Source organism: Podarcis gaigeae, assembly GCF_964106915.1.
Source record: "Podarcis gaigeae genome assembly, chromosome: 13".
NCBI lineage: Eukaryota > Metazoa > Chordata > Lepidosauria > Squamata > Lacertidae > Podarcis > Podarcis gaigeae.
The window spans coordinates 37780431-37807627 of NC_139689.1; the positions used below are offsets into that span (position 1 = coordinate 37780431).

A 27197-nucleotide genomic window follows, 5' to 3' on the forward strand; every position below is an offset into this window, starting at 1 on the left:
GCAAAACAGGGCTCAGAATAAAATCAGTGTTCTGTCCGCTTGATCCCAGGGCAGAAAAGACACGGGAGCTCATCGATTTACAAAAAAAAAAACACACAACGCGCGTGATCTTCGTGGCACGAATCGGATTTAACGCCCACACTTGGTGTGCCAGCTTTGATGACCTCTGATATTTCTGTTATCTTCCTAACTTTTAGCATTTCATTGAGAGAAAAAATCAAAATACTTGTATTCCAACCATCAAGGGGGCAGCATGCATGTTCCTTTGGGGCGCAAAATAAGCCTTTCCCCCCCTCCCGCAAGGGTGGAGGATGGAAGGTGTCTCAGGGCATGGGTATCTCAAAGTACTGCAAGGAAAAGGGAGCTCGGATCCGTTTGTTTACATCGGCTCCGATATAGTGTCCGGCATCCTTTGCCCCCACCCCGCACATGGAGGGGAAATCTAACGGGAGCCGGAAGTGAGAGCTGCCTGAGGCGCTTTGCTTTTTCTATATCTCTTAGGGTGAGACGCCTCACTTCCTCGAACGTAGGCATGGAGGGGGTTGGACTTCCGGCACTTGACCAGCCCGTTTCCGAACTCGACTCGCAATGGGACTGTGGAGCAGGAGTTCCAGGCGCCTCTGCCCTGTCCCATAATGCTTTGCGACGGGCTGTTCTTTGGGGAGTTGCGGGAGATGGAATCTTTCTGGGTAGGGCAAGTCCCGTTCGCAGCGGCAATGTCGTATCCATAGAGATAAGGGCATGTCGTCATAGGAGGAAAACGCCACTCCTTGATGACATCAGGGGCGCGCTGAGAGATTGGGTTTGACCGGCGATTCACCGAGTGCTGTGGGCGTATCGCTAGAGATGTGTTTATATGTAATTAAACACATATGCACACGCAGAAATCGGTGGGATCTTGCTGAAAAACCACATCAAAATAATAATAATCAAAAGTCACCTGCAAAATAACCACATGCAGGCAGCTCTTGCAAGCAACATCGAATCAAGGGTCATAGAAGCAAGGGTCATGCAGTTGGAGGGATTGGGCTGTTAGTGAAGAAAATGGAAATAAGAGCTTTTTTAAGGGACAGATATGAGAAAGGGCTAGGGACGTGGGTGGCGCTGTGGGTTGAACCACAGAGCCTAGGACTTGCCGATCAGAAGGTCGGTGGTTCGGATCCCCGCGACGGGGTGAGCTCCCGTTGTTCAGACCCTGCTCCTGCCAACCTAGCAGTTCGAAGGCACGTCAAAGTGCAAGTAGATAAATAGGTACTGTTCTGGCGGGAAGGTAAATGGCATTTCCGTGCGCTGCTCCGGTTCGCCAGAAGCGGCTTAGTCATGCTGGCCACATGACCTGGAAGCTGTACGCCGGCTCCCTCGGCCAATAAAGCGAGATGAGCGCCGCAACCCCAGTCAGCCACGACTGGACCTAATGGTCAGGGGTCCCTTTACCTTTGAGAAAGGGCTGTATTTCACTAGCAAGGGTACCCGTCAAGAAGATTCCTGACTCACATGAAATTACACTGCATCATGGGACAAAAACACTCTCTGCTTTAGGGATGGATCCCTCGAGTGCCCATTTGATAACTGGAGGCTACGACTATGGTGTTAGATTTTGGGATTTTGCTGGAATGGATGCATGTCTTCAAGCTTTTTGATCTTTGCAACCATGTGAATGCCACCAGATCAAGTCTCTGCAGCATAGTAGCACAGGGGATGTCATTCTTCTTGTTGCGGGCAACTCCCAAGCCAAAGTCCTTCACAGAGATGGCTTTCCTGTAATGGAGTGTGTAAAAGGAGACCAGTACAGTGGTACCTCGGGTTACATATGCTTCAGGTTGCATACGCTTCAGGTTACAGACTCCGCTAACCCAGAAATAGTACCTCGGGTTAAGAACTTTGCTTCAGGATGAGAACAGAAATCGTGCTCCGGCAGCGCGGCGGCAGCAGGAGGCCCCATTAGCTAAAGTGGTGCTTCAGGTTAAGAACAGTTTCAGGTTAAGTACAGACCTCCGGAACGAATTAAGTACTTAACCCGAGGTACCACTGTACATCGTAGACATGGCAAACACCAAGGGACACACAGCAATGCTGAGTTCAGGATGTTGGCATCCCAAAATAAAGGAGGAATTTTTGACATGTTCCAATGATGGGTTCCCAATCAGGATCAAATGATCCCAGGATCAAGTGATCCTAGGCCATCAAACGATCCCAGACAGAAGCTGATGTGTTCTAAAACTTGTGCTCATATGCTTGAATTGCGAGACTAACGTGGTTGAGAAGGAAATAGCGAAGCGTCCCTGGAACAGACCTGTTTTGTTTTTGTTTTGACAGTTAAGGGTTAGAATTGAGAGATGTAGCAACTAGTTAAAAAGGGGGTGGAATAAATCTGGGTCCAAGCACAGCTGTTGGTCACTTTTGAATTTGGTGTAATCCCACCTGCTTTTGCTCTAGTGGTAATAATACGCTTATTCTGTATTAAATTAAAATGCAAAATAATAATAATAATCAAGGGTCATTGAGTCCAACCACCTACAGTGTATGGATGCTAAAGCAGCAATGACAGATGGCCATCCAACCTCTGCTTAAAAAAGCTCCAAGGAAGGGGAGTCACTCCTCCTGAGGGAGTCCATTCCACTCTTCAACAGTTCTTGCAGTCAGAAAGTTTCTCCTGTTACTTAGATGTAACCCCTTCCTTGTAATTTGAAGCTACCCTCCAGAGCAGCAGAAAATAAGATTGCTCCATCTTCCATGTGACAGCCCTTTTAAGGTATTTGAAGATGGCTATCTTATCTCCTTGCAGTCTCCTCTTTTTCAGGCTAAACATCACTCAACCACTCCCTCATCTGTTCCTCATAAGGCTTAGTTTCCAGACCCAAATTGAAATTCTCAAACCTTGATTGGCACATATGCAGGATTCCATTGGGTTCGGTACAGTAAAATCACTCATCAAAACCTGGAAATAACACTAAAGTTAATGTTATATGACGAATCCTCATTGCATGTTGTAGAAACCTGATTTCCTGACCCTTAGTCATCTTAGTCACCCTCCTCTGCACATGTTCCAGCTTGTCAATATTCTTAAATTATGGTGCACAGAAGTAGTCCTGTCAAGGGTAGTCTTCTCCAAATGATTTGTGGGCAATGCTTGACATGGTGCTGGAGGTTGTTTAATTTACCAGCCACATTTGTATGGCCTCCAATCAATGTACATTCTCAGGGAGATTCACAACAAAGAATAAAAATACAATCCTAAAATACAATGAAGACAGGAGTGCCTGGCGTGTTCTGGTCCATGGGGTCACGAAGAGTCGGACACAACTAAACGACTAAACAACAACAACAAAAATACAATACAGTGGTACCTCGGGTTACAGACACTTCAGATTACAGACACTTCAGGTTACAGACTCCGCTAACCTAGAAATAGTACCTCGGGTTAAGAACTTTGCTTCAGGATGAGAACAGAAATCGCGCAATGGCGGCAGCGGGAGGTCCTATTAGCTAAAGTGGTGCTTCAGGTTAGGAACAGTTTCAGGTTAAGAACGGACCACCAGAATGAATTAAATTCTTAACCCAAGGTAAGGTAAAGGTAAAGGGACCCCTGACCATTAGGTCCAGTCGTGGCCAACTCTGGGGTTGCGACGCTCATCTCGCTTTATTGGCCAAGGGAGCCGGTGTACAGCTTCCAAGTCATGTGGCCAGCATGACTAAGCCGCTTCTGGCGAACCAGAGCAGCGCACGGAAACGCTGTTTACCTTCCCGCTGGAGCGATACCTATTTATCTACTTGCACTTTGATGTGCTTTCGAACTGCTAGGTTGGCAGGAGCAGGGACCGAGCAATGGGAGCTCACCCCGTCGCGGGGATTCAAACCACCAACCTTCTGATCGGCAAGTCTTAGGCTCTGTGGTTTAACCCACAGCGCCACCTGCGTCCAAGGTACTACTGTACAAAGATTAAAATGCAGCTTTAAAAACAAAACAAAAAACCCTTTCATTTCTCACAGCAAAAAAAAATAAAAGAAAGAATGAAGCCAGTTAGCAGCTTGGATTATCAAAGTGATACTTGATTTCAGACCTTGAAAGCTTTCTTTAAATAATGCAGGATGTAGAAAGGCCTGGATGAATAAAATGGTAAAGCTGGTAGCAAAAAAAGTCTATGGAGGAGACATTAGGCAAGCCACCATAGAAAGGCTTATTCCACTGCCAGGATGCCATGACTGAGAAGGCTCTCAGCTTCAGACGTTGGCAATTCTTGGCTTTTCGAGAATTAAACATGTCTTCTGTTTCTGGCTGCCGCAGCTACTGAATTGAGGTTCGCAGCTAGCTGCTTTATAGACACAACAGATGCATACTTTCCAGCTGTCCTTATACATCAACAACAGTCCCTGTTTTATTGTATCATTGATGAAACATTGCTCCACATTCTTCGGCCTTTGGTGGTGACAAAGGGAATGTCTTTTTAAAAAGGTGTTGCCGTGCGTACTAATCAACTAGATTCCTTCCGAAGTCTTGGATTCCAGCACATGTGCAGATGAATCCATCCACATGGATTCTCAGTGTGCGCAGCTTCCTCCCATAACCGCTGGCCTATCTGAATTAGTTGCCCCACCTTGAAAGCTACTGCAGGAAGGCTATGGCAAGATAAATGAACAGCAAGCCTTCGGCGCTAGACTTAAAGCAAGAGGGTTTTCTGTGTTTGTGCAAAGTGCAACAGCAGTAGCAAGAGAACTTGCTGGGAGTCCGTTTGGGGAAGCTAAGTCAAGTCTGGGCCTATTGTCATCCACTTCAATGAAGTCCACTCATAGAACTATGTAGTCGCTGACCACAGTGTCATAGTCAGCCCAAAGCCACACTGAGACACATCCTGCCTGCTGCGATGCCCTTTCTTCCTGTATGGTAAAGAGGACCGACAGTTTTTAATTACTTCTACCCCCTTAACTTAAAAAAAATAAAATCTGCCTGGTTTTGGGTGCCTTTTTAATCAAATTAAAGTTTGCTTTTTAAAATATTGTTTATTTGTATGCTGCATCTCAAGTATACAGCCTTCCAAAGTAGTTTACAAGAATCTGAGACGATATATACAGCAACTCAAGTACAACAGATTGCAACAGAGGAGCCTTTTTAAACAAAACATTTTTATACATTTTTGAGTTGTAAGAATTACAACCAACAGAACATATAATGAGTACAGAACATATAATGAGTCGGGCTCCACACAATCATACATAATGAATTTAATTTTTTTGCTGCTGTTATTGGATTGTATTTATTGAGCAGAAATATTTTTCTGTGCAGGATTAGTGCGTTAGCTGAAGGAGTGCTTTACTGAAGTGAGAACCTGAGTGACTATACTGCAGTGGTGGGTGTAAGGGAAGTGTGATTGTAGAGTGGAGTTGTGCATTTCGATTCACTTTGTGTCGTGTGAACGTGTAAGTGAATTATTTTGGTGATCGTACCATTATATGTAGCTTTTGCTATGTTTATGAGGTTGTCAGGATGACATACACCGTAATTATGTTGCATTTTGATGTTGTACCTTCATGTATGCTGAAGTTCTGTATACGATGTGCTGTTACGGTTCTCATTTATTTTACTTACGTGAGGTTTTTGAGATACTTACTGCTGCCTAATTATGTAACTTGATATGCGAAATTATTATTATTTAATAATATTGTTTCATTCTGAATGTGGAATTGTTTCATTCTGAATGTGGAATTTGTTTTGTATTTTTCATATCATTCATTCATTTAAAAAAAAGATAAACCACTTTGTAGCCTGAGCACTGAAGCAGTATACAATAAATAACGCAGATGTGTTACTATGGCTTTTACATCAAGCAGGAAACATTGTAAACAGAATGCATATGGGCTGAGAGATTAACTGTAGCCCTAAAGCAATCTGGTGATGCAGCCTATAATGTGATGCTTTTTAAAATAAAATAATAAGTATTGGATTCATTTTCTTTTAAGATAAAACTGAGATAAAATACAAAATATATATACAAATTATAAAAAACAATGAAATTATTTATAAAAGCAATAAAAACTTTTTTCTACAAACTCTAAAAGAAACAATAAAACCAGAGCTAAGGGGGATGATTGGGAAAAGGAGGAATTCAGTATATCTGTAGAATCTTCTTTCCTTTTTATGTGTTGTATGCTGAAAATCAATAAAATTTGTTAATAAACCCAAATGAGCAAGTAATATCTTATAAATGACTGGGTCACTCTCTTAAACCAAATTATCTTCAGTAGAGCTTACACATCAGTGCCTAAACTTCACGATGCTAGGCACCTGTCTTAAGTTTAGCTGCGATATATAATCCACTATGAAGTGGTATAATAAGATAAATAAATAAATAAATAGACCTTTTGGCCCTGGTCTTACCAAAAGGTAACCTGAGTGCAGTTTTCCCTACCCAACTCCCAGAGTTTCATTCATCTCATTTTGGTCAAAGTGAATGAATGTGTCACTGTCAACTCCTCCTCTCAGTCTCAAACATCCCTAAGTACCATCAGTTTTCTGCTGCCATTCTGCACAATGGTCCTTGGTTGATCATCTCCAATAAAAGCATAGGTGAGCAGCCGTTTGCCTGTTAGTTAATGTGAGATGTGGGGGGGGGGGTCTGGTGGAAGTTGGGGGGGGCAGAGTGCTAAACAGTGCCCTCTTTTCAGTCGTCTTCTCCCTTTTTCTCCCCCTCTCTCTTTATCCGGTGGAATGTAGGAAGAGGCGCAGATGTCTCTTCTTAAGAGGTCTGAACCAACAGCTTGGCGAGGGCCATATGAAATTAACCTGAGGGCCACATACTGGCTATGGATAACACACTCCTGACCTGAAGATTACCAAGAACTATTGTAGCCTATCAAGCCTCTTAAAAGGTAAAGGTACCCCTGACCGTTAGGTCCAGTCGCGGACGACTCTGGGGTTGTGCGCTCATCTCGTTCTATAGGCTGAGGGAGCCGGCGTTTGTCCGCAGACAGCTTCCGGGTCATGTGGCCAGCATGACTAAGCTGCTTCTGGCAAACCAGAGCAGCACACGGAAATGCCATTTACCTTCCTGCCGGAGCGGTACCTATTTATCTACTTGCACTTTGATGTGCTTTCGAACTGCTACGTTGGCAGGAGCAGGGACCGAGCAACGGAAGCGCACCCTGTCGTGGGGATTCAAACCGCTGACCTTTTGATCGGCAAGTCCTAGGCTCTGTGGTTTAACCCACAGCGCCACCCGCATCCCTTATCAAGCTCTTAAAAAGGTAAAGGTACCCCTGCCCGTACGGGCCAGTCTTGACAGACTCTAGGGTTGTGCGCTCATTTCACTATAGAGGCCAAGAGCCAGCGCTGTCTGCAGACACTTCCGGGTTACGTGGCCAGTGTGACGAAGCTGCTCTGGCGAACCGGCACCAGAGCAGCACACGGAAACGCCGTTTACCTTCCCGCTATAAAACGGTACCTATTTATCTACTTGCACTTAGGGGTGCTTTCGAACTGCTAGGTGGGCAGGAGCTGGGACCGAATGACAGGAGCTCACCCCGCCGCGGGGATTCGAACCACCGACCATGCGATCGGCAAGTCCTAGGCGCTGAGGTTTTACCCACAGCGCCACCTGCGTCCCGTAATCAAGCCTCTTAGATCCTGCTTAAGTCTTGGGTGGTGCTGATCCAGAGGAGTTGGCCACTTGTTTGTAGCCAGAGCTATGGGGCAAGGGCTAACCAGGCTTTTTGCCCCGAATGAAGCCTCCCGTGGGGTGTCAAACTGGGTCTTTGACCAGGGTGAAATAAAGCCTAGTTTTGCTCCTGCTGTAGCACACGGTGAGAGTGCAGAGTTTTCCTACAATGTCCTGAACGCTTGATCTTTGGCTCTGTAAACCTTAATTCACTAACCTGGTGCCCTCCAGGTACTTTGGACATGCGCTGGCTGGGTTGATGGGAGTTGTAGTACAAAACATCTGCAGGGAGCCAGGTTTATTATATATCTATAGAAGTATTTCTAAATCACAAAAGATAACAAAGATATCCACTTTGATACGGATGTCCAAGGATGGTGCAAACCATGTGCACTCCAATTATACCTTGGTACTGTTGGGTTGAACCACAGAGCCTAGGGCTTGCCGATCAGAAGGTCGGCGGTTTGAATCCCAGCAACGGGGTGAGCTCCCGTTGCTCGGTCCCTGATCCTGCCAACCTAGCAGTTCGAAAGCACGTCAAAGTGCAAGTAGATAAACAGGTACTGCTCCGGCGGGAAGGTAAACAGCGTTTCCGTGTGCTGCTCTGGTTTGCCAGAAGCAGCTTAGTCATGCTGGCCACATGACCTGGAAGCTGTATGCCTGCTCCCTTGGCCAGTAAAGCGAGATGAGCGTCGCAACCCCAGAGTCAGCCACGACTGGACCTAATGGTCAGGGGTCCCTTTACCTTTACTGTTGTATTTCCTGATTTCCTGCCCCTCTTCAATAATAGACTAAGCAGTATGAAAAAAACTTATTCTGGGCATCAGTAAAGCGGCCCTTTGTTTTGCACAAACATTTCTAAAATAGATCTGTGCTTCCCTGAGTACCAGCCCAGGCTCAGTGGAACTCTTGCTGTTGTTTCCCAGATGAACGCAGCTGTTTCCACATCTGCATAATCTGAGCCCAGCCTGTGCGCTAGAAGAAGGTGCCAAGTTGAAAAGCCAGCGCATTCCGCCGATCCCTGAGCTCTCTCCTCTTCGGTGCATGGCAAGGAGGGTCCTGTGCAGGCAGCTGGCGGGCGGAGGGAGGGAGGCAAAAAGCAGCGGGTGGTGCCTCGACTTCCTTCGCACAACACATGAAAGGAATGTGGTGGTGAGCTCATGGCTCCTCGCCCCGCGAGCCCCGCCCCGCGCCGGGTCCTAGCGCCCTGCGCTCAGTCCAACGAGAAGAGAAGAGCGGTTGGGACCCAGCCTTAAAGCTGGCCCATTCCCTGCGCTTCCAAAGACCCAGAAATCCTGACTCCGAGTCCTAGGGGCCGAGGTCCATTCGCCACCCCGCCCCATAAATTATTTGAGCCCCCAAACCACCTAGTTGCTTTTTTTCTGGGGGTACGCATACCCCTAAACATTTTGTGAATCTTTGTACTCCCCCCCCCCATTTTTTTATTGATTTTCCAAAATTTTTTAACAAACAAACATAAATCTCAACCGTATTTAAACCAATCTTAGTAACATTGTTAAGTGACTTCCTCAAATCCCCTTGGTTGAATTTCATTTTAGCAGTTTTCCTAAACCAATTTTCTCGTGAACCTTTGTACTTTTGTCCATTTACTGTATTTATTTCCCCCGATTTTAACTATAAAATGGTGATTTTCTTGAGTCAAAATGAGAGTGCCGCTAAACATTTTTTTTTAGGGGGGAGAGCACTGGGTATTGCCATTCAAATGGTGTGTATGCGCGCTGCGTGTTATAAGGTTTGGGGCAGCCCTAAGCCCACCCCGCCCCAAACTATTCTAAATAGCTATGGCTGCAACCGATCCTATGTGCGCCACCTTGGGAATAAAGTCTCACGGACTAATCTCCGACGTTGTGATGCACCTCGAATCATCATCATCATCAACACCCAAAGGATCAGCATCCACTTCCCGCCTCCCACCGCCGGAGCGCCAAAAAGGACCCAGGAGTCCGGCCATACCCTTCCAACACCAAACCTCTCCGCCACCCAGCAAAGCAAAATCCCGAGCCGGAGGCGACGCGCAGGGCGCGCCTAGAAAGTCAGCGCGAGGCCGCCACGTGGGAAGCTGCAGTAGTCAAGTTACTAGTTCCTGTTGCGCACAGTCCCTGTTCTTTCCCCGGGGTGCCGTCACTCCAGGGTCAGTGCGAATCGTTAAACCGCGGGGTTGTAACCGTGTTGTTGTTGTTGTTTTGGCCCGATCTTGCTTTTGCTTTGCGCTTTGGCGGAAAGGGAGTAGCAAGCAGCGCTTCCGAAGGCGCGCCGTGCGTCCTGGGGAGAAAAGCGCACGACCGGAGAGAAGCGGCCCTCCTCCTCCTCCACTAGCGACGGGGCCCACCACCCCGGGGCGGGGGCGGAGTGTGGGGGCCGGCGGAGTTTGTTCCGGACGTGGGACCCGCCCCGCAGCGGCTCCCGTTGGCCAAATAGGGAAGCGGAGCGGCCGGGAATCGCCGCGCTTCGCTTCTCGGAGCGCCGATTCGTATAGTGCAGGGAGGAGGGCCCACCCCGGATCTCAGCCATCTTTCGAGGGGCGGCAGGGACGGTAGCCGGCGATGGCAGAGGCAGGGCTGGGGGGCTTCTGAGTTCGCCCAGCCGATCCCCCACCCCCCGACCATGATGAATCCCAAGGAAGGCGCGGCGCCGCTGGAGAAATACAAGCTGGTGGTGGTCGGCGGAGGCGGCGTGGGCAAGAGCGCGCTCACCATCCAATTCATCCAGGTATGGAGAGCCCAAGGCGGCGAGGGGCCGGGGGGGCAGATGGCGACAAAAATATATATTTAAAAACCTCCCCAAACTTTACCATATGTTTCCGCGCCGAAGTTCGCGTTCAGGTGACACAGGGCGGTGGTGAAAGCGAAACCTGAGCCAAGATCCTGTGTTGTTGATGAGGATGAGTTTTTTTTTTTAACTGGGAGGAGGTTTTGCCACCTTTGCTGGGACGTTTTCCCTCCCCAAGAGAAGCTTTCAGCGCGTAGCCGCCTGGCTTGAGCAAGTCCCGACTGCCGACGCTGTGTGCACGTTTACTCGGGAGTAATCCCCGTGGAAGTTCGGTGGGGCTCCGATTAAACGTGCACAGGAACCCAGTCGCCTGTTTCCCCCTAGCGGCGGAGGCAGGGATTTCTCCTAAAGTGGACTCTATGTTTGATAGACTCCAGCTCCCATCATCCCTGACCGTTGGCCACGCTGGCTGGGGCTGATGGGAGTTGTAGTCCCACAAAGTTTCTCAGTCCTGTTCTAAGCCGATCCTGTCGCTGCCCCCCCCCCCCAAATAACCAAGATCCACGGTGAGAGAGAAAAGGGCTTTGATGTCTCCCGGAGAATGGGAAGGGCGATTGGGGTTTGCTGCTCAATCCCGAGCAGCCCCAAATTCTCCCTCTGGAGAGGCTGAGATTGTGGGTCCTCCTGAACCTCCCCTATTGGGAACCAGGTGGTGAGGGTGGGCAAGGGTGCCAGCTTGAATAAAATATTGGGGAGGGAGGCAGGTAAGCCCCATCCCACTTACAAGACACGGCACATGCACACTGTTTGAATGGCAATGCCAATCAACTTTGGGGTCCCCTCATATATTTTATTGGGGGCGAAGGGACCTTGGCCCCCAGGAGGTTGGGGAAGGGGAGTTATCCTTGGCATGGAATGTAAAGGTCCAAATCAAGAGGAGAAAAAAGGGAGGTACCTGGGATTGGGACCATCAGCATCACACTGTGCTTGTGTGCTTTCTAGAGGCAGCTGGCTCCTGTTGTAAACAAGGGCTGGGCTGGATGGCATTTCCAGCTAAAGGATCTTGCATGCGAGGGCGGGAAAAAGATCTCTGCTCAGATCCTGGAGAGCCACTGTTCAAGCTGATGTGCCCAGGCTAGATGGACCAGGCAGTTTCAAATGATCGGATGACCTTTGGCTCCAATGCAGAAAAACAAACCTTGCATTATTTTATAAATTTGGATGTGATCCAGAAAGGCAAACCTTTTTATAATTTTTTTAAAGAATGCAGGGAAGGGAAGGACCAGAATCTTAAGGTTTGTGTAGCAGACTGCAGAGATCCTTGCAAATAAAGCCACAGACGTTATTAGCATGCTTCTGTTTCATTTTAGTGGTCTGTTAAGAGAGTAAGAGACGCAGGTGGCACTGTGGGTTAAACCACAGAGCCTAGGACTTGCCAATCAGAAGGCCAGCGGTTCGAATCCCTGTGACGGGGTGAGCTCCCGTTGCTCAGTCCCTGCTCCTGCCAACCTAGCAGTTCGAAAGCACATCAAAGTGCAAGTAGATAAATAGGTACCGCTCCGGCAGGAAGGTAAATGGCATTTCCGTGCGCTGCTCTGGTTCGCCAGAAGCGGCTTAGTCATGCTGGCCACATGACCTGGAAGCTGTATGCCGGCTCCCTCAGCCAATAAAGCGAGATGAGCGCCGCAACTCCAGAGTCAGACACGACTGGCCCATACGGGCAGGGGTACCTTTACCTTTAAGAGAGCATAGAATCATAAAATTGGAAGGGATCACAAGGATCATCTAGTCCAACCCCCTCCAATGCAGGAATCTTTCACCCAACATGGGGCTTTAAACCCTGAGTTTAAGAGTCTCATTCTCTATCAGCTGAGCTATCCCAAGACAACAATGGAGGAGAGAAGTTCTCCTTCGTAGCCAACATGGGGACGGAGACCAGACTACTAACTTCCTAGCAGGATAGTTCAAAAAACGGCCTTTCGCTAGATCCATCCCTCCAGCATCCTGCTTTATCTGCTTGCTGGCCAGGGAGTAACAGAAAGCAATCTCATTCTCCTCAGCCAGCCCATTCACTCGCCTGCATGGAATTCCTAGTCGCCTCTGGTGACCAAATTACTGATCTGATGTCAAAGAGACCTGAAGGAACTCTTGTGCTGGAAAACTATGGTTCTCATAGGGCAGTGTTTCCCAACCTTGTGCCTCCAGATGTTTTTGGCCTACAACTCCCATCATCCCTAGCTAGCAAGACCAGTGGTCAGGGATGATGGGAGTTGTAGGCCAAAAACATCTGGAGGCACAAGGTTGGGAAACACTGTCATAGGGAACACAGGATCAATACTGGGGGTAGGGTGTCCTGTTTTTGCTCTTATGGAGTAGCAAGGGTCTTCAAGTTCAGTTTTTTTCTGTCATCCTTAACATCCTTCCTTTCTTCCCCCCCGCCACAGTCATATTTTGTCTCGGACTATGACCCCACAATTGAGGACTCATACACAAAAATCTGCAACATCGATGGCACCTCCACACGGCTGGATAGTGAGTATTACTGGGCTGGGGTCCTATTCAGGTGATGTGGATGGAGGTTGCATGCAAATGTTTTGAGGGAGGCAGAAGCTTGGGAGAACGTGATCCTTGCATTCTGCAATGGGCAGCACCCTTCCTTAGCATTGCTTACAAAGGGATGGAGGGACGTCGAGTGTATCATAACCACAGCTCTGTGGGACGGGGCTTTGTTATGCATTCCCCATCTCCAGTGTCCTCCATCAGTGGTCAAATGAGTGGAAGGGGAGACATTCAGTTTGTGTGACAAACGGCTCCATTAGAAGCAAATTGAGGAGGGGAAATTAGACAGAAAGTATTGGGAGAGGAGAATCACTCAACGACAAAGGGATGATCAGGAACAATATTATGTGCCATATTGAGAGAGCTCAGACAGGTATAATGTCCCAAGTGCTTTATTGCAACAAACTCGCAAGAAAGCTGTCCCTTCCTGATGACATCATCTGATTGGACAGAAGGGTAGCCCATGCTACTACATGGAGGGTTAAAGATCTGGAAGTACTTATTGGGTGTGGGGGAATCATAAAGGAATTTGGAACGAATGTTTTTTCTCAAAGGTGAATAGGAGGTACATGTTTAGTAGGGGTGCGTGTCAATATCAGAAGGACATAGGAATGAACGAATGAATCTTTATTTGCATCAGCCACCGGCCATAGCAACAAAACAACAATACAATATACAAAGAATAAAGATAAAGATGTCATAATGGTTATGGCCTGGTCTGCAAATGTAGTGTAATAAAGTGATAAGAGTGGAGTGTACCACTTTGAACTCCAGGTGAATGTTCCAGTTCTGCACTTAAAACCACACTGACAATGACCCTAAACCAGGGGTCAGCAAACTTTTTCATCAGGGGGCCGGTCCACTGTCCCTCAGACCTTGTGGGGGGCCAGATTATATTTTTGGGGGGGGGGAAATGAACAAATTCCCATGCCCCACAAATAACCCAGAGATGCATTTTAAATAAAAGCACACATTCTCCTCATGTAAAAGCACAATGATTCCTGGAGTGTCTGTGGGCCGGATTTAGAAGGCAATTGGGCCAGATCCGGCCCCCGGGCCTTAGTTTGCCTGCCTGTGCCCTAAACTCTGTAAATAGCAAATTACCCCCACAAACTAGTGGTTTCTCCCTCAGCTGATGGAAGGGGTGGTGCTGGTTGTCTCTTACTTGCAGGGAATATTTTGTCTGTCTGTTTTGATGTGGGAGAGCACATGAATGTAGGGAAGGGATAGCCAACATTGTGCCTTCCAAATGTTTGTTGGACAACAGATCCCATCACCTCTGGCCATTGGCCCTCCTGGCTGGGGCTGATGAGAATTGGAGTCCATCATATTTACCTGCCCCCCACCTGGCATCATTTAGGGTAGGTGAGCATAACTAGGCCAAGGCATCATAGCAGACCAAATGGGAAGGCTTGGTGGACCCAATCAGTCCTAGGGGGCTGTCTCTTGTTTCACACCCATCACATTTGGAATGACTCAGACCTAAACTGCTTCCCTTATGATTTCAGTTCTGGACACAGCTGGCCAGGAGGAGTTTGGGGCCATGCGAGAGCAGTATATGCGTACTGGGGAAGGTTTCCTCCTCGTCTATGCCATCAATGATCGTGGCAGGTAAGACCCATGGTTACAGTAGAAGGTCCTGTCCTCTCAGTCCAGTGGTCAAAGGATGGAGGGGAAAGAACTTTCTGTGGGTTCTGAGTTGAGTTGGTGTGTTTTCTTCTGATGCTTTTCTGAGGGGGTGTTTAATTTGCAGTTGGTTTAGAATGGTTGGCGCTTCGCTAGGACAGCAAGTTTTGATAATGCCAGGTACAACAGAACACCTCGCTGTGCCTAATTAAACATCTACATTTACTTAAATGAAGTGACTGTTGCCAGAATGCTCAACAGGACTCTTATTTGTATATTTAAAACATTATATCCTGCATTTTACCACGTAGATCTCAAAAGCTGCTTACAGCAATAAAATACACAATATATGAAATTTAATTACAGGTAGGTAGCCGTGTTGGTCTGCCGTAATCGAAACAAAATAAAAAAAAATTCCTTCCAGTAGGACCTTAGAGACCAACTAAGTTAGTTATTGGTATGAGCTTTCTGAAGAAGTGTGCATGCACACGAAAACTCACACCAATACAGTGGTACCCCGCAAGACGAACGCCTTGCAAGACGGAAAACCCGCTAGATGAAAGGGTTTTCCATTTTGGAGGCGCTTCGCAAAACAAATTTCCCTATGGGGTTGCTTCGCAAGACGAAAAAATCTTGCGTCCCCCTGCGGGTTTTTTTCGCTTTTCCCCCCCTTTTCCTAAGCTGCTAAGCCACTTATCAGCTGTTCCGCTGATAAGCTGCTTAACAGCTGATCGCTGAACGCCGCTAGACAGCTGTAGCGCTAATCCGCTAAGCTGTCAATGGGCTTGCTTCGCAAGACGAAAAAACCGCTAGACGAAGAGACTCGCGGAACGGATTCTTTTCGTCTAGCGAGGCACCACTGTAACGAACTTAGTTCGTAAGATGCTACTGGAAGGAATTTTTTTATTTTATGAAATTTAAAACATTAATAAAACCTCAATTAATTATGAGGTTATAACATGCACATTTAATCATTTTTAAAAGATGCAAAGATCTAGTTTTGAAATAAAACAGTTTTGCACACATACTCTGCAGAATATTCTATATTGTTTATCCTCACAACATCAAAACAGACTGTTCTAATTTCCATCTTACAGCTGGGGAAACTGAGACAGAGAGTAACCTATTCTAGTCTGTCCAGTAAGCTTACAGTTAATAAAGGATTTGACCCTGGGTTAGCCACACCCGATGTTTCCAGTTCCCCTAACCTTAGTAGTTTTTAACCAAACTTAGAACAGTGTCCTTTTTAGGGAGTATCTTATTGAAAAGTCTCACCTGTGTTTATATATATATGTATTTTTTAATTTCCACGTTTTCCCTTCCTTTTTTAACCCTCCCCTAACAATTCAGACTTGCGCACAATGTTGGCCACTTCCCTCCCCTCCCCATGGCAGCACTGTAAATGCAAGTTGTGCCCTCTTCTGTGTGTGTGTGGGGGGGTCAGGGTGGAGAAGACTGTAGGGATGGCATGGACTTGGGGAAATACAGAACCCCTTTCAGAGTGACTTCCATTCCATCCCTGCAGCTGTTTTTCCTCCTTTTTTGTCTCTATGTCTCCCCCCTTTTTTTAAGTTGCCCTCTGGTCCCAAATACCCATGTATCTGGGAAAAGAGGGGCAGCCCCAGCTGTCTGTAAACATGGCTACCCTTGCCCCTCCCCTCAAGCCTTTGACAAGCCCATTTTTTTTGTACATGGTTTGGAGAGGGAAAAAAGTCAGGTTTTTTTTAAGTCAACCTCTTACTGGTTCTTATAGCAACAAAATAAATAAATGCTGTTTTCTTCTTTTTTCCTCACCTGTGTTCTTTGCCTCTCTGCCACAGTTTCAATGAGATCCACAAGTTTCACACTCAGATACTTCGAGTGAAAGACCGTGACGACTTTCCCATGATCCTCGTGGGGAATAAGGCTGACCTTGACCTTTATCGGCAGGTGAGCCTTCCATAGCATTCAGTCACTTATCGTGATATCAGTCTCTGCGTGGTGGGACTCTGGGGTGGTACACGAGTCGATAATGTTTTGAATCCTCTCTCTGCAGTCTCAATTTGGGAAACCCATATAGACCTGGGTGAGAATTAAGATAAATGTGTAATGCCTTGCTCTAGGGAGGTTTGGCAAGGCATGAGCTTGCGAGACGAGACCTTCTTTGTGGTGGTGCCACAACTCCTGGATGCTTCCCCAGTTTTATTTCAGCTGGCTCCCTCTTTACGTTTTGTCAGAGATGGGATGCGCTTTTATTTTGATGAAGGATTTTGTGCGTGTTTCATACCCAGTTTTATCGTTGCCGGTTGTAATGGATAATAGGGAGAAGGAACCGTCAGCCCTCCATATGTTGTTGGACTGTAACTTCCATCATCCCTAGCTATTGGCCATGCTGGCAGGGGCTGATGGGAACTGGAGTCCAATAACATGTGGAAGGCCACAGGTTAAGCCATCTTTGATTTAACATATTTTGCTGCTGCTACATTTGTTTTTCCTCTGCTGCAAGGTCTGACTACATGATGCTAAGCCAAAACATGGCTTAGGATGAGTGTGCAGGTGAGTGGACTTCTACAGGGAAATGATGACCACTTTGTTCTTCCGGCACTCGTTCTGCTGTTGCCCTGAGCTGAGCTGTGATTTGCCTTAGAAGGTCATCCAAATCAGGGCAGCTAATAAATATAATACAGTGGTACCTCGGGTTACAGATGCTTCAAGTTACAGATGCTTCAGGTTACAGACTCCGCTAACCCAGAAATAGTACCTCGGGTTAAGAACTTTGCTTCAGGATGAGAACAGAAACTGCACGGCAGCAGCGGGAGGCCCCATTAGCTAAAGTGGTACCTCAGGTTAAGAACAGTTTCAGGTTAAGAACGGATCTCCGGAACGAATTAAGTTCTTAACCCAAGGTACCACTGTAAATGATAATAAATAAAATTGAATAATTGCCGTTCCCTGGCTGTTTTATATGGTGCGTAGGGAGCAGTGTTGTATTTGACCCAGTTGGTCTCCAAAATTAGGAGAGCTTGGCTGAGAGAAAATTTATCTTTTGTGAGCAGCAATGAGTGGGGAAGATTTGGCTGCCACGAGGCACCTATGCCTCCTTACATGCCCCTTCAGTATCTCCACTTTTCCACTTCCCTTAAAAATGTGGGGCAGGGGTCAGAAATGAGGTGGATGTGGGATGCTGTACAACCAAAACATTACAACTACCCAATGTCAGCCGCCATTTTGTTTCTCTCCTTTTGCTCCCTCCCTCCCACCACCGCAGCTACACTCTTCCGCAGTGTAACGGTATCCATTGCTATTTCTCATCACTGCTTTCTTATCCAGGTACCCAAGGAGGAGGCCCTCAGCTTTGCCCGGGAGAATCGGATCCCATACATGGAAGCCTCTGCCAAAATCCGCCTCAATGTGGATGAATCTTTCTATGAGCTGGTCAGGGCCATCAGGTAAGAGGACAGGTGACTAGCTGGACGTGCTGTGTCTTAACATGACTAAGTTGGTTGCTTTGAGACAATCTTTTTTTTTGCAGGGGTGTCAAATACAGAGGTACCTCGGAAGTCGAATGGAATCGGTTGCAGAAGTCCGTTCGACTTCCAAAATGTTTGGAAACCAGGGTGCGGCTTCCGATTGGCTGCAGGAAGCTCCTGCAGCCAATCGGAAGCCGTGGAAGCCCCATCGGACGTTTGGGTTCCAAACAACATTTGCAAACCGGAACACTCCCTTCCAGGTTTGTGGCATTTGGGAGCCAAAATGTTCAACTCGCAAGGTGTTTGGGATCCAAGGTACGACTATATAATGACCAAGTAAATACAGTGGTACCTCGGGTTACATACGCTTCAGGTTACAGACTCCGCTAAGCCAGAAATAGTGCTTCAGGTTAAGAACTTTGCTTCAGGATGAGAACAGAAATCGTGCGGTGGCGCAGCAGCAGCAGGAGGCCCCATTAGCTAAAGTGGTGCTTCAGGTTAAGAACGGACCTCTGGAGCAAATAAAGTACTTAACCCAAGGTACCATGTAATAAAATTGGCTCCCCAAAGCCTGGGGGAAGCAGTTTCCTTTGATAATAACATCAATATGGAGGTCGTTTGTGGCTATTTGTACTGTATTTCATTATTTACTTCAACCTGGTGCCCTCCAGAAGTTTCAGATTATTGGGTTGTTTTTGTTTTTGTTTTTATTATGGATCCCGTGTTTTTATTTTGTAATTTATGTTGTGAACAGTCCTGAGATCTGTGGGTATAGGGCTGTATACAAATTTAATAAATAAATGAAATACTACTACTGCTGATAATAATAATAATAATAATAATAATAATAATAATAATAATTTAGACTACAGCTTCCATTAGCCCCAGCCAACATAGTTTGGTGAAAGTTGATTATATCTATCTATCTATCTATCTATCTATCTATCCCTATGCCCTAAGCCTAGGGGTAAAGATCCAACAAAAAGAGCCTTGCTAAATTTGGCTACCAAGTTCAGAGGTACCCAATACGGTGTTATTTTAGATGTTAGACTCTAACTCTCATCAACCTTGACCAAAGGCCATGGGGGCTAGGACTGATGGGAATTGTAGTCCAACAACAACTGGAGGGCTGCCTGTGACCTAGTCAGAGAGTAAAATTGTAGAGTTGGAAGGGTATCCATCCCACACACCCCCTGCAATCTCAGAATTTATGAGAAAAAATTTGCATTTTCCTGAAAATCTGAGCGGGTGATAAGAGCTATGCTGCCTTTTTTTTGCTATATAGTAATACCTCGGGTTGAAGTTGCTTCAACTTGAGCGTTTTCGGGTTGTGCTCCGTGATGACCCGGAAGTAACGGAATGAGTTACTTCCGGGTTTCGCCGCATGCGCAGACACTCAAAATGACATCACGCGCATGCGCAGAAGCGGCGAATTGCTACCAGTGCATGCGCAGATGTGGGTTGCATTCTGCTCTGGATGTGAACAGGGCTCCGGAACGGATCCCGTTCGCATCCAGAGGCACCACTGTATTCTCTCTCTGCTTCTTGTCTCAATTTTCACCTCTTCCCTCTTTTCGATTTGCAGGAGGTTTCATGAGCTGGAATCCCCCCCTGCCCCGGCTGCCAGCCCTAAGAAGAAAGAAAGCAAAGGCTGTCCTTGTTCCCTGCTGTAAACTGCCTTCCCACACCAAGCTACAAAGCCCAGAAAGGGAAGAACAACTGCTCAGGTTCCCTCCTAAGGAGTGGACGCGGCAGGATTTCTCTCTTATCTCCACCTCCCCACACCTCTCACCCCCCTCACCTATGCAACAAGGGCTGGCAATGTGTATTCTGCAGTTGTGTCCAAATACTACAATACGTCTGGCGCAGAAGAGTTCCTGCAAACTGGAACAGGTCAGGAAGCAGATAAATCGTGTATCCCCTCAACACCCACTAAATAGACAGGAAATAGGTTATATACATGAAGCCTGGGACAAGGTGCGGGAAGAGTGCTCAGTGCCTTCCTATTCTGTTCCCCCATCTTTCTCTGTTAAGTCTTCAGAGAAAACTGGCAAGAAGGGGACTCTCCTACACCAGGCGGTAGGAGCAGAGGCGGACTTGGGGCTTTCAGAGATGCCAAAATTTGGTGCTGTGCCCCCCGCCCCAAATCCCAGTGCGGGTGAACCGGTCCCGCTTCTCTAAATCTGCCGGTGGTAGAAGGCAGAGCAATTTGAGAAATGTGGGTTTAAATCTGGAAAGAATAGGATAGGATGGGTGAGAGAGTGGGCAGGAAAACGACGGGCTCAGACCCTTCAATGCAGACAGAGCCAGCAAGCTTTTTGCACATACACACTTTTATGTACATGTTCAAAGCCGTATTGTACAAATGCATCTAAAGGGGTGTTATCTATTTTTTAAAAAATCACAGCCGTCATTATGCACAGCACATGATTAATAGGAACAGTCAATACAAATTAAGCAAGGAACTTGTTTTTTCAAACCCTCCAGCTGCTTTGGACTACAACTCCCATGAGCCCCAGCCAGAACACATGCTAGCAGGGGCTGATGGGAGTTGTAGTCCAAAACAAAAACAGGTTAGCGGCATCACATTACAGTAGGGGACCCAAAGAAACAATCTTTTTTAAAAAATCAAGTTTTGTGGGGAGGGTGACCCCCCCCCCACAAAAACCGTCTGGGACAGGGGGTTGAATGAACCCCAAGGGCTATCTACCCATTTTAGATCTTCTACCTGCCACCTAACGAGCAAATGGGCATAATGAAATTAAATCCTGCCCAAATGCAAGGCATCTCCCCCCCCCCCCCGCAAGCAGTTAAGGGATGTGTGTGAAGGTCACTTCTGCCAATTCCCCTGCCATCCTGCTGCAGATCATTCCAGCTTGTTAAACACCAAAGAGTTACCACCTATTCAAGCATCATCATCTTGTGGCACTTTAAATACAAACAGATTTATTATGGCATAAGCCATCCTTGAATAGAGTCTGCGTTGTCAGCTGTAGGAAGTCTTCTCTGTTGGCAATTATCTACACACACACGGTACAGAGGGGTGGTTTTTTTTTGCAAACAGTGGGGCCAAAGGGCCATGAAATGTCAGGGTAGGAAGCTGTGAAATTCTCACGTACCCAGAAGTGGTTTTGAATAAAAGGGAGTCATTCCCAAATCAGTGTGTGTTGCTCTTTGTGGTGGCGGCACAAAATTGGGCAGGTCAGGAAACAGGCAGCACTGAGTAGGCTATGGAGACATTCAGGCTATACACACTTACCTGAGAAACAAGTTCTCCTTGAACTCAGTGGAACTTTCTTCCAAGTAGACATTCAGTGTGGCCCCTTGGATATGGTCCATCCACATTTAAAGGGTAAACAGGCTGCCTCAGGAGTCTCAGGATGTAGCCCGGGGAGCAGGAATGGGGAATTGGTGGCCCGCCAAACACGTTGGATCCAGCTCACACCAACCGTGGCAAAAATGGCTAACCGTGAGGTGCGATGGGCACTCGGGTCAACAGGACTTTAGTGACCAGCATAGGTGCTCAAGGTGATCTATCCATGATTAACCTACACCTGAGGGATGGAGGACAGACATACAGGGCACACCACTTAACTATGGCATTTGGGTGGCTTTAAGAGGGAATTGAACAAATTCTTGGGTGGGCCCTAAAACACCTGTAACTTAAAACTTAATGGAAAGATTGACCCATATCCTCAGGCAACAGTGTTTTGAGTCTCAACTTCTGTATTTAGTTCCTGAAGAAAAGAAAGGTATTTGTACTGCAAATAAAATCAAACTTGGGGCAGGTACTGGTGATGCTGTCCTTTGTTGCGATCTTTCTTTCAGAAGTTAAGAAAACTGAATACTGGGACACAATTACTAGACTTTTGGAGATTTGGGGTGGAAAAACCTATCTGGAGCAAGGAATGGGGTTTCCAAAGTCTAAACCAGTTCCCCAACTTGGGTCTCCAACTGTTTCTGGACTACAGTTCCCACTGGTCCTGCTAGCTGGGGATGATGCGAGTTGTAGAGCTGGAGACCTGAGTTTGGGAAACGCTGGTCTAAACGGACTTAGATTGCTTTATTTAAGCCAGAGGTTGTGCGTTCGTTAGGCAGACACCGAACCAAAATGGTGGACAAACCTCTAGGACATGGGAAATTTTTGGCCCTCCAGATGTTGCTACAACTCTCAGCTGCATCAGGGAGTTGTAGTTCAGCAACATCTGGTTGGCCAAAGGTCCTGCTCTCTAGCAGCAACTGCTCTAGAATTAGGAAGCAAAGCTCCTGGGTGTCTCTCACTGTCCAAACTGCTCACTGCAAATGAACTCTCCCCTGCCACCCCCAAAACAAGGAATAAAGCTGTACAGCAGGCATTTGATTTTTGCAAAGAAAAGTGTTTTTTGTCATTTTGTTTGTGTACACAGTATACAATGTGAGTTTTACATATTGAGAGAAAAAAACGTCTCAGACACTAATAATAAACAATAAAAATATATAGGAACATCCAATAATACAGAACACAAATCCCATTATCTCAGAACAATACCCTTGAGGCGCGAACAAGATACACAGAAATACACATCGTAAAAAAGGGGGCCTTCCAAGATCCAAATTTGGGGCGGGTGGGGGAGGAGGAGGAGAAGTCTTTTCGTCACAGGAAGCTGTGGGGTGTGTTTGTGTGTGTGTGAGCACACACATTCTTAAACAACTCTGAGCTGGGCCCTTCCAATTCTGGTGCACAGGGTTTGGGCTGCTTGGCCCCTCCGTCCAGGGGCAAACGCCTTAGCAAAATTTTGCATGAAATGGATGATGCGAGTCTGTCGTTCCAGGAGGTATCGAGGCCCTGAATGTCCCTCGAAAACAAACCACGTGTATGTCCCCCCCATCCCTTCGTTTCCCAAACCCCATGTTCAACTTACTAACCCCACCTCCACGCACAGGTTCAAGCTACAGTCCTTCGCCTCTAAGGCCCAACAGCTATCAGTAAACTGGGTTTGCGAGGGGAAAAGCTGTTAAGAACTAAATTGCAAGCTTTTAAAATATCCAAAAGGAAGCCAGACAACCCTCTCCCCCCCTTTAAAAACACTCCATTCTGAGTGGAGCTCGTGTACACCAAGTTCCACCCCCCTCCATGCACTCTCACAATCACACTTGCCAACCTCTACTCATCCACAATAAATAATTAAGGGGAAAGGGTAGGATCCAGGGGGATGTGGAGAGTTGTGTATATATATGGGACCCTGATCTAACACAGCCAGATGGGCCCCCAACACATTTCTGTGCTGTCCAGAAACTTAACTGAAGAAGCTCTGCTGGGGCAATGGGACCAACCCCTCTTCTGAGGTGGGATCTGTTTTCTCCTCCACCCTAGAGTACCTTTTTGCACTTCCTCCATGGGAAGTGTGTGGGAACCATGATTAAAAAAATAATAATAATAATAAATCAAATCGGTGGGTGGGTGCTTTCAGCACCGCTTGCAATGCTGGAATATGAAGCTGCCCCATATGGGGATCAAACCTGCAACCTTTTGACGGTAGAGAAAAGCAAAGAAGAAACAAAAAGAGAACCGTGGGGAGACTGGGCTGGTACAGAGAAATCAGAAGTAGTCTCGGGGAGTGGGAATGAGGTAGACGTTGGTTGGGGGGGCGGGGCGGGAATCTGATCTAGCAGGGGAATCTACATGGAGATGTGTGATGGATCTGGGAGGTCACTAGGAAAACCCAAAGGAGAAAACATGCCGAGGTGGAAACTGGTTAACTGGCTGGGCTATTGGTGATAGATGAGAGAGGCTGGCTGAATGACCGGGCTGGGCTGCAAGTGGAAAGTGTGTGAAACAGGGCAAGGACCTAATTGTCTATCTAAAGAGAGTTTATTTTAGCATTTCAGCTCAGGGTTAGAGAGGGATCTTTGCTTAGGAGGCTGCGGGGCGGGGGGGGGGGGCACAGAATCTCCCTTCCCCCTCAATAACAACAACAACAATAATGGTGATTAAAAATAATAATAATAACGACCTCCTAATGAAAAGTTTCAGTCCAAACCAAATAACGTCACAGCTACAGGTGAGGAGAGAGAGAGAGAAAGAGAGAGAGAGAGAAACTCCTGCGTATCGTTAAGTTCAAGTTAGTCAAATACAATATGATACATAGACTTTTTATCCTATACAGTATATACAGCTGAGGGGAGGGATGGGGAGCAGAATCCGGCCTTGTCAAACACCACGAGGAAGGGGGTGGAAGGGAATTATCCTTTCCTCAAAGGAGCTCAGTTCTAAGAAAAGCACAGAGGGACATAACTACAGCCTAGTGCACCCCTTTCTGTGATCCGTGTGAGGGCCAGTTGAGAAAGTCTGAACAGTCTTTTTAAAAAAATGGGGGAAAGTGGTAGGGATGGGAAGGAGAGAGATTTAGGGAGCCTTGATACAGACAGGTTGCTATGGGTGTCGCTATGCCCCCCCCCCATTTATGGTTACCTATTCAGAAGGGTTATGGGTGGAGAGATGCTCCACACGTCCCAAAGAGCTAGAACCCCAAACTCAGCGGGCAAAAAGAAAAGAAGGGGGGAGAGTGGCTCGTGGCAGGTCCACCAGCAGCAATCGCCCCCACGAAAATGTCTGAGTGAAGAAGGAAGGTGCTCCAGAGACAGCCTAAGGGAGTGGGTTGGAGGTGTGGCTCTTTGCAACCGTTTGGTTGGGAAGGGAGCAACTTGGCAATAAATATTCCTGTTGGAAGCAGTAACAGAGGCAACCGCTGTGAGTGTGTGAGTGGAGTGCCTCTCCCCAGCCTCAACTCAAAGCAACAGTTTATTTGGCAGAGATGGGATGAGAGTTGTCTACGGGCAGGGAGAGGAAGTGGGGTCTCATTGCCTGGTCAGACTGTGGGTGAAAGGATCTGGGCACTGCGTTAAGGGTGGCCAAATACACCCCCTGCCACACACACACTCAGCTTTCCCTAGGGAGAAGTTCCTGATGGATAAGATGCAGGGCGGTACCCTGGACCCTCTTGTATGTGTTTATTCACGCTGCCCACCAAAACACACGCATCCCCATTCCCACCCCGTCACCCCGATGAAACCCACGGCTCCTGGATCCCATCCCCACAAGCTCCAGATCCCGGCACCAACACTCCTCTGACCTTCCTATGGGGTTCCTCCTACTCTCAGTCCCCACCAGAGCAGGGGGCGAGGCTGCTCCAATTAGACATTTATACATTTATATATAAATAATATTTCTCTGTACAGCCAGGGCAAAAGGGAAAGGGGGCTGTCCAGCCATCCGCTCCTTTTGATGAGAACCCTCCTCAACGTGTGCTCTCTGCCATCACAAACCTCCCGCGCACCCCACCACCAAAAATAAAAATAAAGAGGCGCATCCCAGGTCCTGATTTTTTTTAAAAAAGAAAAGAAAACCTGAAAAGGGAAGGGGTGGTGGTGGTGGTGATGGTAAGCTGAGTCTGAACTCGTTGCCTGTGATGGTACCCCTCGACTTTCCTCTCCCCACTTCCTGCTCTGGCTCTGCAGAGGGGCGGGCGTTAGGTAGCCCCTCCTGGGGCGTGGCTCCGGCGGCTGCGTCACGCACATTTGCTCTGTGCCTGAGTCAGCAACTCGCTGAAGGAGTCAAACAGTTTCTCCAGCCACGGCTGGTTGCGCATGCACTGCTGCACCACTTCTTCCTGGCCCAGGTCCTCGTCCTGACCCTCGATCGCCGTTGTCTGCAGAAGGAGAGCCCCACCCGCCCCCCAAGAGAAGGACAAAACGTTAGCTAAGAGGCTTCATTACGCGCACACATGTGGGCAGCACAGGACTCGCGGGGCTTATGAAAACAAACGGATTCCGCAACCAGGCAAACCAAATTCTGCAACCCGAAGAAAGTGAAGTTGTGTTTGGTTTGTTTATAAAAAAAAATTATATAGCGCTGTGTCGTAAAAACTTAGCACAGTGGTTTACAGCACCATAAAAACATAGTCAAGCAATAAAGTCATAAACAAGTTAGAAGCAAAAGGAAGTTGAAAGCAAACATCAAGAGACCGTTGTGTGCTCTTGATTGTCTGCATAGGCTTGGGGGAATAGAAAAGTTTTCAGCAAGCACTGAAAAGCTGGTATGGAAGGCACCCATATGAGTTAAGCACCTTCATGCCATTCCCCACTCCCCACGCCCCTCAATAATTTCATAGAATCATAGAATTGTAGAGTTGGAAGGGTCCCTGAGGACCATCTACTTCAACCCCCTACAATGCACAAGTTCATTCTTGATTTGTTAGATACAGGAGTACTACAAATGTAATGCAAACCACCCGTGGCAGATCCCTCTAGCCACTGGAAATCCTATCCTACCACCTCTATGGCTTTTTAGATTTTACTAGGCCATGATCACAAAGTTACAAGGATATCTTTGCAACAACAGGGGCAATAAACTTCCCCCCCCTAAAAATAGTAGCTGAATTCTAAACCCATTTCCAGGCTTTGCACCTCTATGATCTGCACACCCTGCAGTATATACATCATCCTCAGTATAAGAGTGAAAGCTCAAAGTTTTACCGTAAGGACTGAGGAGACATCTCACGGTATCACCAACCATACTGTTGTCAACTCACACTGCTATGGGTTAAGACAATGGGAAATATTTTTTTTTTTGGCATTCAGCTAGGTTCTCCTCAGAGTAGAACCACTGAAATTAATGGACCTAATTTAGCCGTGTTCGTTAATTTCAATGGGTCTACCCCTGAGTAAACCTTAACTGAATACCATGGATAAGTCAGTAGAGTATGAGACTCTTAATTTCAGGATTGTGGGTTTGAGTTCTACTTTGGGCAAAAAGTGTCCTGCGCTGCAGCGGTTTCGAAAAGATGACCTTGGAAAAGATGACTGAGCCTTTTGATCTCTTTCTCCTCAATGCAAGGGACACCCTGCCCCTAAGAAGGCCAGCATACCCAAGGTATTCCAGAAAGCCCAGCTGCCACAAAAAACTATTTTTTAAAAAATTAAGAAACAAGTTTCCAGTCGCCTTGGTTGTCCGTTTCCCCCCAAGAGCACCTGTCTCCCAGAGAATGCAGCAGTGTCTCTGTGCAACAACCTCCGGAATTATTGTGTAAGACCTGTTTTCATTGCGCCAAATAAGCACAGCAAAGACGGAGGAGTTTGTGCAGCCTGGATTTCACCTCAGACCTGCCCACTCCTCACTGCTTTACGGGGGGTGGGGAGGAGTTCT

General features: G+C 47.1%; 2 protein-coding genes across 2 annotated transcripts in view; one reads left to right on the forward strand and one right to left on the reverse strand.

Moving 5' to 3' along the window:
- The first annotated feature begins 9738 nt into the window (after window positions 1-9738).
- RRAS (RAS related) lies at window positions 9739-21174 on the forward strand. The gene is made up of 6 exons (XM_083709959.1): window positions 9739-10379; window positions 12824-12911; window positions 14447-14549; window positions 16385-16493; window positions 17874-17992; window positions 19599-21174. The coding sequence occupies exons 1-6, from the start codon at window positions 10275-10277 to the stop codon at window positions 19684-19686; spliced, it is 612 nt and encodes a 203-aa protein (XP_083566085.1). The 5' UTR covers window positions 9739-10274; the 3' UTR covers window positions 19687-21174.
- A 3187-nt stretch (window positions 21175-24361) lies between these two features.
- The window catches only part of PRR12 (proline rich 12), a 43847-nt gene continuing 41011 nt past the window's right edge, over window positions 24362-27197 (reverse strand). The window contains exon 14 of the mRNA XM_083708923.1: window positions 24362-25701. Within this exon, the coding sequence (XP_083565049.1) occupies window positions 25561-25701 (141 nt within the window). The 3' untranslated portion in view covers window positions 24362-25560. The remainder of the gene's footprint in view (window positions 25702-27197) is intronic.

Excerpts from the sequence above, each read along its gene's own strand:
- RRAS (XM_083709959.1), top strand. The coding sequence starts at position 10,275 with ATGATGAATCCCAAGGAAGGCGCGGCGCCGCTGGAGAAATACAAGCTG. Across the intron at positions 12,912-14,446 it reads CACCTCCACACGGCTGGATA|TTCTGGACACAGCTGGCCAG; the intron begins GTGAGTATTACT and ends TTATGATTTCAG. Across the intron at positions 14,550-16,384 it reads GCCATCAATGATCGTGGCAG|TTTCAATGAGATCCACAAGT; the intron begins GTAAGACCCATG and ends TCTCTGCCACAG.